Source organism: Montipora capricornis, chromosome 10, assembly GCF_036669925.1.
Source record: "Montipora capricornis isolate CH-2021 chromosome 10, ASM3666992v2, whole genome shotgun sequence".
Taxonomy (NCBI): Eukaryota; Metazoa; Cnidaria; class Anthozoa; order Scleractinia; family Acroporidae; genus Montipora; species Montipora capricornis.
This window is the reverse complement of record NC_090892.1, coordinates 9,030,020-9,041,781: the sequence shown is the minus strand read 5'-3', so window position 1 is coordinate 9,041,781 and position 11,762 is coordinate 9,030,020. Positions and strand designations below refer to the sequence as shown.

Genomic DNA, 11,762 nt, shown 5'->3' with positions numbered 1-11,762 from the left:
TTATGTGAAAGATTTAGATGTTACAGTCACACAGTTTGCCCGGGCCCCCTGTGCTTCAATTCAACATGTTTCAACACGGTTGAAAGGGGATGGCAAACAGTTTCGACATGCTCTTTAACAAAATCTAACAGATGTTGACCTTATTCCGGTTAGGTCTTGCTCATTAAAAATAAGCGTTAATAGGTATTTGCTTAATATGTATGACTCTGCAGCCTTTTCATGGCATAATTTCGGAATTTAATTAAGCAAAATGGCAGATAATTTGAATCAGATTGGCACTTTTCTGCCTTCCTTGGTAATTGATTCACTCACTGTGTCTTGTTTGAGTGTCCATTACATGATCTTGATTTGCAACTGACTCCTCTTGGCAGCCTTTTTGGTGTCCTTAAACAAAGGAATGACGGCTATGTTGGTGTCCCTAACTAATTCTCTGGGAATCGAGATCATTTGTCATGTCCAGTTTACACAAATTGATACAGTCTGTCGAACGATCCATACGGACTGAACGGATCATGAAAATTTACCGACGGACCGTATAAATGGGTTCGATTTGAACATGCCATGAAGTAGTGAGTCGGTCCATGGATTAAAAAAATTATCTCTTTAGTGGGACTTCAATTAAGCACAGCAATGAATTCCTTCTAAGCGAGTGACAAAGCCACAATAAAGGCAAGACAAAGGAACCAACCAACAAGCACTCTGGCAATGGATGAAAGAAGCGAAAAGAAAAGAATCCTGGCATCAGTAACGAAGAAGAAGAATATGTTATAGGGTCTGTTGCAAATGCAAATATTTGTCTGATCAAGGTAAGAGAGAGAGAAAAAAAAGAATGAAGGAAAGGATCTTCGGGGCTCTTAGATTTCGCAACAACCTTCGGTCGCCATCTTGATTCTCCTCAGGTCTTTGGGTCCTAACGGCTTTACTGCAGAAGAACGCAAGTTTTGCTGTAGAAAAGTAAGTTTGCCGTTGAAAAGTAATTTTTGCCGAGGCAGATGTGGGCCACCGTACTAAGAAGACTCAGATTTAAACAACACAATGTTTTGTTTTGTTGTAAATGTTTAACTCACCTGTTGTGAGGAGTCAGGACAGCCACAGCACAGTTATTCTCAATGAGCTACACGTATTACTACGTTTCCTGGCACATTTGAATTCTAAGTGTGGGAACACACTGCTTTGTTTTCTTTTATATCATGATGTCTTGCAGTAGCCAGTAAAAAGTGAACACATAGATTGAAATATAACTTGAAGATTTTAAGTTAATACATTCTTTTGATCTTGACATTGGATGGTCCTATGAATTTGACAAATTTCCCCTCCTGTTTTTCCTAGCTTTAAATATTACCAGACATACCCATTCTGAATAAAATGAACTAAGTCTGCTTTATTATTCAAGGTTTCTTAATTAATTTAAGTTATATTTGCAAGACTCAGCTCCTTTTATTTGAGCAAATTCATACCTTGAAATGCCTTGTCACTCCAGTTAGTTTTGGAGGCTCCAGTTAGTTCTGGAAGCTCACTACTTCATACGGTTGCCTTAGAAAATTGAAATAGCTACTTATGGAAGTAATAGACCCATTTCTTTAATTCCCAATCTGGAGAACAAAACAATGGTGGTTCTCTTCCCTGAGAGAAACAAACCTTTCAAATGCAAAACAATCTTATTGTTTTGTCCTCCAGAAAGGGGTCTATAGGGAACTCAAGATATTGTTGATACAACAATAATTAAAATAAATAAATAATTAATTAATTGTCATTATAATGTGCCATCTGGAGGCTCATTGGCTGTCAAAACTAAGGGTCTGTTGTTCCTGTGGTTGGCACATATGAGTAACAACTTATGCAATGTTTGTATGCCGATGTCTTCCCTGTATGCCAAACAAGGGCGATTGGTTTTATCGTTTCTCGGTTTTTGGAACCAATGATGAAGAACGAAGCCCACGTTTTTGACATGTCTTCTGATCTTCTGAAATGAAACAACAAGAAATTATGCAGTGACATGTTTTCTCAAATTAAACAGTGATAAATTATGCAGTATTACATTTTTGCCCTTCACCAAAAGCACATGTTTACATGCATGATGAATTATTGTTGTTCAGTTGATGTACAAACAAGAGTGAAGAAGGGGTGTTGTCTGTAAGGCTTAGAGAGCCAGAAACCTTATGTGAAGAAGTAGAGTTAGTGGAGAAAGCTAGCCCCTCGTCAATGAAATATATGAACAAATGGACCCTGTTGGGTTTTAGAGAATTGCAATATGCTCAGACGATTGAAGTGCCCATTTTAGATCCAGGAGGTCTTTTCAAAGACTATGATTCGCATCAGGTCGTAACGCTCTCTTCAGGTATTGAAGAAATGGACACGTTCAAAATAACTGATTAAGCAAATTCCTTATGGAAGTCAAGTGGCTAAGAAGGCTGGCGAGAGATATCCTGCCAAAACTATTTACAGAATAGTTTGTGGTGTTCGTCACCATCTGGAAGAGAAAAATGGTGCTGAAGCATTAAGTCCTTGGATAATAGTGACCAAAGGTGAGCTGAATAGGTTGTATTTGTGCTATTAAATTGTAGAGTTGTCCATCTTATAATAATATTTAGTGTGTCGTTTACAGGTTCACCCTGTTTCATTGAGCATTAGATGCAGGAATGGAAGATGCCACATTAGAAGGCTAGTTAGTTTTGAACAATAAGAAAGAGGAGAAAGAATCCGTCAGAGGAAGAGGAGTTAATTAATGGTATTCTGGAATTTTAATGTATTGGGAATGTCAGCAGCTAAGTCTTTGTTGAACGCTGTTTATTAAATTTTATAATGGCAAACTGTTTGGATGAAGAGGAGGCAAGCATAGAAGTCTTGTACTCAATAATTTTGAAGTACATTGTAGGATCTAATTTTGTGAAGTATGAGGAAAATTCTAGCCTGACTTGTAAAACGTTTCATGGGGGCTTAACCGACCTTAAGCATACTGTATTCCCAAGTTTGTTAAACATATTTGTCATCCTGAGGGAGAGATGCATGAACAATGTCTTGTGGAAATGTACAAATTATATGTTGGGTTAGTACAAACTATCACCAAAGATTGTAATGCATTCTACTTTAGACCATCTAGCTTACATGTAGTTTTCCAGGAGCTTCTGTGGGTGTAAACAAACTAAATGATATTTTTGCCTGAACTGTGCAAGGAAGCAGGTGTAAAGCAAAAGGCCAGTCATTGTCTTTGTGATAATTGTGCTTCTCCTGTCTTTAATGCCAGTATAGAGGAGAAAGTGATACGAGAAAAAACTGATCACCATTCTGACTCTTTGTTCAAGTATGAATAGCCTAGCAAGGGGAAAATTACAGAAGTATCATTGGTATTAAGCGCTACCAGTATAGTATACAGCTACTTATAGTGTAAGTGCTACCAAATTGAAAATTTCAGAGGAGAAAGATTTAAGTTATTTGACGAGTTCTGATGCCCAAGATATTGTAACTGCACAACCACTTAATAGTTGTTATTTTACCAATTGGTCTGTTAAAAGCAAGGTTAATTATCTTAAATAAGGCTGACATGTTGAAGAGTTGTTGTTAATGAGAGGTATTGCATTGTTTCCAGGAGTTGTATTAAATCAATATTTCGTTAAAATGCAAGTGTTTGATCTTTAGTTGGATGAAAAATATGTTTCATGTCAGATGAAGATCTGGTGGTGTATCAAGATTCATCCACGTGACCTAAATGGTCGTCATTTATTGGCTTAATTAAGGTATTTGAGAATCAAAGCTACAGGGGGTAAGACGGCTTCATTGTTTTAGTTTGTGTGAGTTTATTTGATATTAGACAGTTTCAGTTCTTTGAAGGAATTAAAACTAGCTCTTCTTTTCACACATGCCAAGTTGTTCTCATTAAACTTTAGAGCGGTTTTCAATTGATTGTCGAAAGTAATTAGCGAATTTCTATGGTATTGAATTTACTTCAATCATTGATTGGTTCAAAGTACACGCGCCATATTTTCAACCACTCAGAAGTTAAACCAAAACCAATCGTGGCCTGCGCGTGCACATTTTCCCGCGCTTCGCGTCGTCTACGTATAATGACTTGGAGTGTTGATTGGCTTACTGGATTGTCTCCGTGCTTTGTGATTGGCCAAAGTAATTACTTTGGTTTTGGTTTTACGACAATTATTTGAAGACCGTTCTATGTGAGATTTAACTTGATTAAAGGCAATTAGAGCGGTTTTCAAACGAGTGTCGTAAAACCAAAACCAAAATTTGGTCAATCAAAAAGGACGGAGACAATCCAGTAAACCAATCAAAACTCGAAGTAATTACACGTAGTCGACACAAAGCGCGGGAAAATGTGCACACGCGAGCTACGATTGGTTTTGGTTTCACTTCTGATTGGTTGAAAAAGTGGCGCGAGAACTTTGCACCAATCACTGAGTAAAGTAATGCAAAACCAAAGAAGGTGGCTGAAACTCCACTCGAAAAAGGAGCAAGAAAACTGTTAGAGGAAAAGCTCCTGCCTTTCCAAGTGAAGTAAGCAAATTTATTACGCCCATTTAGAAATCCTTGGTATTCCTTGCAATCTGATTGGCTCTCAGCAGTGCGATTTATTCCCAAATCGCCCTATTTTTTGCTCTAAATCGCACCATTTCCCCAGCCAATGAGATTTCAAGGCTTGTTTGAGGTAACCAATCAAATTGCAGGAAAATGAAAGACAAGGAAAACGTCTCTTCAGCAATCCAAAGCATCTCTTAATGACACACCTAGTACGCCTTTGTGCAGCATTGTAGCGCACTTCTCCTGCATTCTTTGGCTTGAGGATTAGTGTCATTAAATATGCTGTACAAGCGTATCCACTGTCACCCACAAGAGTGTCATCAATGGCACAATTAGCCTGTTCCAGGCTCTCAGATAGTCGAGAAAACGAAAAGAACTGCGTGTGAAAAGCGAGTGGGGGCTTGGGTCGAGGCGAGGCGGGGGAGCCTGTAGGCATCTCTTTAAATTCTTCATTCCGGCCGCTTTGCAAATAACCTTTCGCATGTCACAATGTCTATGTCAAAGTGTTGAAAAAGGGCGGCATTGTGTGGTCCCACGCGAATTCAGGCGCGATTCTTTTATTGTTGTTCAGAGGTGAGGCATTAATTCTCACTTGTGCGAGTACGTTAGCCAGAATTTAAGGCACTTTTAGGAAAATAACTTTACAAGCGAACGAAGGCATTGTCAAAGCAACCGGGAAACGAGTTTCAAGGAAATCACCGACGGGAGATTTAGCAAATTCGACCAAAAGACATGACCAGTTCGAAAGCTGCGGGTTCCTGACGCTCTGTTGACTTTTTCAAGGAAAACAGAAACCCGACCATTGAAGTTTCTGGCCTAGATGATAAGATGATCTCATCAATAAACTTCAGCTCTGATGCAACAGAACAACCGATAATGAATGTGAAAGATTGATATTTCATGTGGATGGGTTCAATTGCATTTGCAGTATACAGACACGTAGCCATCACCTTCGCTTCCTGAAGTCGCTTGATCTGTTAAAGCTTTGAGACATACAACGGAAATACAAGCCTGTTTTCGGCAAATTTTTGCGCTCTTTCAAAGTGGTTTTTTCTTTTTGCTCTCATTTTTTCGAAGGCGATGAAGGCAGAAATTTAATTGACCCTAGCTGGTGAATTCGAATACGCAGCCAAGTATTTGCATAAGAAAGAATAACAAAATATTGTATTTTTCTCGTTCGTCAGAGTTTTCAGAGAGCGCCGTTGAATGCTAACAATTATGGCGTGCATGGGACATAATAGTTGTGTCAAATGCGAACTATATATCGTACCCGGTGATGCTATATTTTAAGCGGTGTGGAGAGATGTCGTATCACAACATTGAAGGGCTTTCGCAACGCGCGGCAGTAACTGAAAATTTATGCTTTTACCAAAACCAGTTGGAAGCATTGCAAAAGGATCGTTTTTTCGACTTACTGAAGTCGAACAGACACAACTTTTGCTCGAATCTGAGGGCTTGTACGTTTGGGAATACTTTAAGACACTCGGCGACAGAGTTGACCTCTTTCTTTCGTGCTCCGCGTGTGAATCAAAATGATGACGAAAGTGTTGATGTAAACTGTCAAAATTGACCAATCAGAGGGTATACCAGGAGCTGGTATACCGGAATGAAGAATTTAAAGAGATGCTTACAGGCTCTCCCGCCTCGCCTCGACCCAAGCCCCCACTCGCTTTTCACACGCAGTTCTTTCCGTTTTCTCGACTATCTGAGAGCCTGGAACAAGCTATGGCACAATCAGTTAATTTGTCTGCGATCTTGCGGTCTGCGGAGTAAAACCTGTTCCTGTTAACAAATGCCATAGCGTTTTTTGTTTTGTTTGGGCATATGATCCTGATGTGGCCGGGTACAATCGATGGCCCCGATCACATCTGGAAAGTGCGCAACAGCATAACATTTTCTCTTGGTATCAGCCCGGCTCTCCGGAAGTGACAGGAATTGCGCTTTTTGTTTTGCAATATCCCTTGAAACCCTGTGAATGACTGTGCATGCAACAAATACAGAAACACCAGATAAATCGTCAATAACCCTGTGGGAGGTTCCTGTCGCATAGAATCTCAAAGCAATAGACCAAACCTCCTGGGTATTATCACGTGATCTGTATTGGAAAAAAAATCTACATGTACCAGCGAAAAAGGTCTATAATCACTTGCTGCATTGGTGTAAGCGGCAGACCTCTCCTTGCTTCAATGACCGAAGCGAAAACGCATTCGAAAGTCTTCGTCGTCGTATTTCTCTAATGGGTTAAATCTATCCTTAAGGTGCAGAATCTGTACAACATGTATCTTACGTCGATTGGCGTAGTTTCTTAATTGTCTGTAACGCAAAAATTTGGTTTTATCAACGGAGTTGATAATGTAAATTGGCCACCGTACAGAGACTCTACGTTTGCAAATTTACATTATCAACTCCGTTGATAAAACCAAATTTTTGTATACTACTTCCCCACCGACGCAGCACCACAGTTTCTTTAGAAACTACCCCTTCATTCATTTGTCTGTAACGCAGTTGTCCCTCCATGGCTGACCATGAAAATATCGTTAAACAGCGTTTATACCTACCTATGAACAGGTCTAACTTACTATTGTTCCTTAGTCGGTGTTTAGGCGCTATCTAGAGCACTGTTTTTGAAAAACGACGTTTAAGTAATCGGTACTCATGGTTGAAGCATGGGTTGGAGGATGACTAGACGTTGTCTAAACTTCGCTTAAATAATCGGCCTTTTATCTCATCTGCCGAGATCCTACAGTGTCATTGTTTTAATTTTTAAAATCCATCCAGTTACCTTGCCTTTCAGAAATCTTGTCTGAAAATAATATCTGTCAAAAGTCGATGAAAACTGATGATAATCGATACCAGTCGATGCCAGTTAATCAACTGATGTTGATTATCGATGAAAATTGATGAGCACACAAACCTGGACGATCGATTAGTCATTAATTACCAAAATTAATCGATTAATATTCACGATAGCTGCCATTTTGGTTTTCAAATTGTCATGCAAATTAGCCATGTGTTATGCTGGGGGGCAAACATTGGAATAAAGGCAAATTGCGGAAAATCGGCTCTTCGAAATATTGAAATAACTTTGCTTAAAGTATATTTTAGGATTTAGAATTAAGTACCTTTTATAATAATTTTATATCTTTTGATTGCCTTTGACATTTCGACTTTCTACTTCGTGAGCTGCTCATTTTTCACTAAAAAAAACGTCGAATTAACTTGTGTAATCATTCTATTTTACTGCTTAGGAGATAAACATTCAATGAAAGTGAAACAAATCATCTGTGTGGCTAAGATGTTCATTATAACCTCTCGAAATTGTGTTGTTTGCCCCTCAGAAGTTTGAAGCTAATTTGCATGATAATAGCAAATCCCACATGGCGGCCATCGTGAATAAGGTCTATTGGCATCGAGTGCCATCGATCGTCGATTTCATAGATTAGTTACACCAAGACTCCCACCGTTTCGTTTTCGTTCCCTCATTTACCCGTTTATTATTATTTTTTTTACAGGCGAGGTAAATATGGCCTCTTCTGGTCCTCCTCCGCTTGTGAAAGGTCCTGCAGGGAAATTTATGGAATTCTCTGAGGGCATAAAGGACAACTTTGAAAGGCTGTATGGAAACTGGGGAGGACTAGGGAACAGTGGTGAAACAACAATCATGTGTCCTCCTTTATTTCGGAGGAATTATGTAGGTCCAGTTGGCGATGCTTGTGGTGCAACTCCGCGTAAAGATATCGTGCTAGACACAATCAAGGGGGATGACGCCGAAAAGAAGATCTTTGATATTTTGAAGGAGTTTGGAGAGAAATATTCCCAACCCATGTTTGTTCTGTCGAAATTAAAGTTCACAAAATTCATCGAGTATCTTTGGCCAGGCCTGGTGCCCCAAGAAGAGCTACCTCGATTTGAGCGCGAAGTAGACTTTGCAATAGTCCATTTCCAAATTGGTGTAATTCTGGTTGAAATTTCCTAAATCGAAAGGTTTTGATCAACTTCGGAAGGGAGAGCAGATAATCCGAGGCCTTCTACCAGAGCAGAACCGCATTCCAGTATTCAAAGTCATTGCGTTGCCAAATATGGACGGCCATGGGTTCCCCAAAGGTGACATTATCTGTCTAAAGAAATTAGATGTGGTTGCTTGTGATGAGTTTAAACACTGGATGAAAAAACATTTCAGTGAGGAAGGATGTGGCACTGGAGAAAAGCAAGAATTTCTGACTTTGCTTCACAAGCTTGTTGCGCAGAAAACCGTTTTGAAAATTTTTTTACCTGAAAAAGGAAAGGAAGGGAAACCTAAAGGAATACTGTTCTCAGATAAAGTGCAAGAGGATAAAGAATTATCAAATCGTTTACAGATGATTTCGAAGCAGATGGCATTGGAACAAAGCTTTGAGTCCCAAAGAAAGAAACGAAAGAAGGGAAAAAGGAGTGGTTGCAGTGAACGACCAAATGTTGTGAAGACAGCAGGCACATCTGGGATGGCTGATTTATCAAAACAGATTTTGTTCCTTAATTTAGAGCAAATTTCTGTCTGGGAAGGCCCAAACCACCAGCTGATATTGGGTGTACCAGGAACTGGAAAAACGATCTTGCTCCAATACAAAGCTTTGGAATGTGCCAAGAAGGGAGAAAAGGTCGTAATATGTGTTCCACCCCCGCAGGACAAACAGTATGAAGCTTTCTTTGCAGCATATGGCATATCTTCAAGTGAATTCACCATTTGCAATTTCAAGACATTTTATGAGTTTATTCCACAAAAGAAAGAAAATTTCCACGTTTTCGTTGATGAGGCGCAGGTTCTCAGTCTCCCTCAATCTCAGCTGATTGAGCTTTTGTTGAAACAGAAAAACCCTGAGGGATGCTATTGCTGGCTTGCCTACGACTCGCATCGCCTGTTTCCGAATTACTTCTTTTCAGATTCCCCTCTGCAATATTTCCAAGAACACAACCAATTCAATGCCATATTCACTAAACTAGAACTGCACTGTAGGTTAAAAATTTAAGGTCTGGGGTACATGGTGTACCTGAGCAACTTTTGCTTTTTGAGAGTCACAAATTTATACGTACTATCCTGGAAACAGCCATGAGAAGTACAGAAGAAATATTAAACTTTGTGGGTAAAAAGTGGCTTAATCTTTACCCCAGTCCTTTTGACGTGGACTTCCCGGAGAAATACCAGTGGGATTTGAGAATTGGCCATCGCATCAGTGGACCAGCAGTTGAAGAGTTGGTTTTACCAGGTGGTAAGAAAGCAGGGATACAGGAAGGGTCCAAGCTGGTGGAAATAATCCAGACTGAGGCGAATAAAACAAGAAGTCCAAAGAAAGTTGCTGTGTTGTACAGTGATCGCAGTGGTGGAGAGAACTTGTCCACTATTCTTGAGCGTTCACGGATCCCATTTTGTGCTGTTGGAGAAAAGCAAGAAGATTCCATGATTGTGCTTGATCAAGGACGTAATGCACTCTCCTTTGAATGGCCAGTTGTTATTGCAGTTATGGGCAGAGACTCGGACCCATTTGTTGATCTTATCATAATTTCACGAGCTGTCGTAAAATTGATTGTTGTCTTTTTGATTTAAGCAAGGCAGTAGCACGCCGTTTGAAACCATTAAGCGGGGCACGGCTGAATTAGGTTCGGCACGGCTACTTAGCAAGGCAGGACTTGCCGTGCCGCACGGCAGTAGCACGGTTTGGTTTCAAACGCCGTGCTATTGTTGCGCCGAACTCAATTCATAAATTAATTTAATGTCTTTTGCATTATTTGCATACTATTACGCTGGATGGATGGTTTGTTTTGTCTTTTGAATTTGGCACGAATGTATTAGGTTCGACATTTGAAACCGCTGCCGTGCCATCGTCGTGTCACTGCCAAGCCAAATTCATTTGAGTTCGGCACGGCAGTAGCACGACGTTTGGAACAGGCCTTAGTGTTCAATCTGTCCAACAGTTGTGAATTCTAAAACACCAAAGCATATGTAGACGTAGCACCACTTAGTTCCGTGACCATAAGAAGAAATTTTGAAATCTCCACCCAGAAAGAACTCAATTTTAATTTCTTTTCCATCAACTTCAATAAAGGAGAATGGAGACGTAAATGACCAACGAGAAAGGGTGTTCAAAAAGCTGCCGATTTTTTCTGAACTTGATGCCGATCTACGGGATATTTAATTCATTTATTCATTTTCTGAAGGGCTATTTTATTGCGATGTTATCAAGAGTAGTGGAAGTTTTCAGGTTTGGTGAAATGTGAGAAGACATTTAGCAAATGTGGTGTCTTTTAAAAGGACTTATATATGAATCACTTTTTCACTTTTTGGAAGTGAGGGAAGACCGACGTCGCTCACAGCTCTGTTTTTTGTAATTTGTCAGTTTTCCATCCTACAATCATCTGTAATTTTGGGATGCAGGGATGGCGCAGCGGTGAGAGCACTCGCCTCCCACCAATGTGGCCCGGATTCGATTCCCAGACTCGGCGTCATATGTGGGTTGAGTTTGTTGGCTCTCGACTCTGCACCGAGAGGTTTTCTCCGGGTACTCCGGTTTCCCCTCTCCTCAAAAACCAACATTTGACTTGATTTGCGTTAATTGTTAATTTCAGTTTACAGTGTCCCCAATTAGTGGTCCATCGCTAGAACGACTAGACAATTAAATAAGGTTACTTTCCTTTACTTACCTTTCCTTTATGTCTGCCATTTGTAAAGTTAGCTCCAATGAAATTTGATCGATGACTGGGATTTCTGGTAATGAATAAAAAATCTACTGAACTTGCTCTTGCATTCCGTGTTTATGGTCACTCGTGGTCTTTTGCAGCTTTTTCGAGTTGCACTCGCCTTTTCGAGAACTTTCAGAACATCATTCGTACCCTTGAATAGACCCTTTCACGGTTTTTGGTGCCATCTTGGTTGGGGGGCAAACAAGGCTAAGTTTACAGTAAATGTATGAGATTTTGGCCGACTTTCAACCGCTGTAGCGCCGCTAAAAAGAGACAGATTTCCACAGTGAAAGTGTCTTTTCAAAAACATTTATACTGAGATTATTTTCATGAAATATAAAGAACAGATTCAGGCTAAAACGACTATAAACGAATTTTTAAGATTCCATAGAAACCCTTTTAAAATCATCACGGCAAATTGCCGCGAAATTAGAAGCAATATGAAAAGACTTATTATTCGAATTTACGGACGTCATACCTTCCTTAATGGCCTTACCTTCTGTTGAATGAATGATATC

The 11,762-nt window shown here is 39.8% G+C and overlaps 1 protein-coding gene across 1 annotated transcript in view; it reads left to right on the top strand.

The window, feature by feature from the left end:
- Positions 1-9,301, top strand: part of LOC138019156 (uncharacterized) — a 12,555-nt gene extending 3,254 nt beyond the window's left edge. The window contains exon 2 of the mRNA XM_068865845.1: positions 8,043-9,301. Within this exon, the coding sequence (XP_068721946.1) occupies positions 8,043-8,506 (464 nt within the window). The 3' untranslated portion in view covers positions 8,507-9,301. The remainder of the gene's footprint in view (positions 1-8,042) is intronic.
- Positions 9,302-11,762: the final 2,461 nt, after the last annotated feature.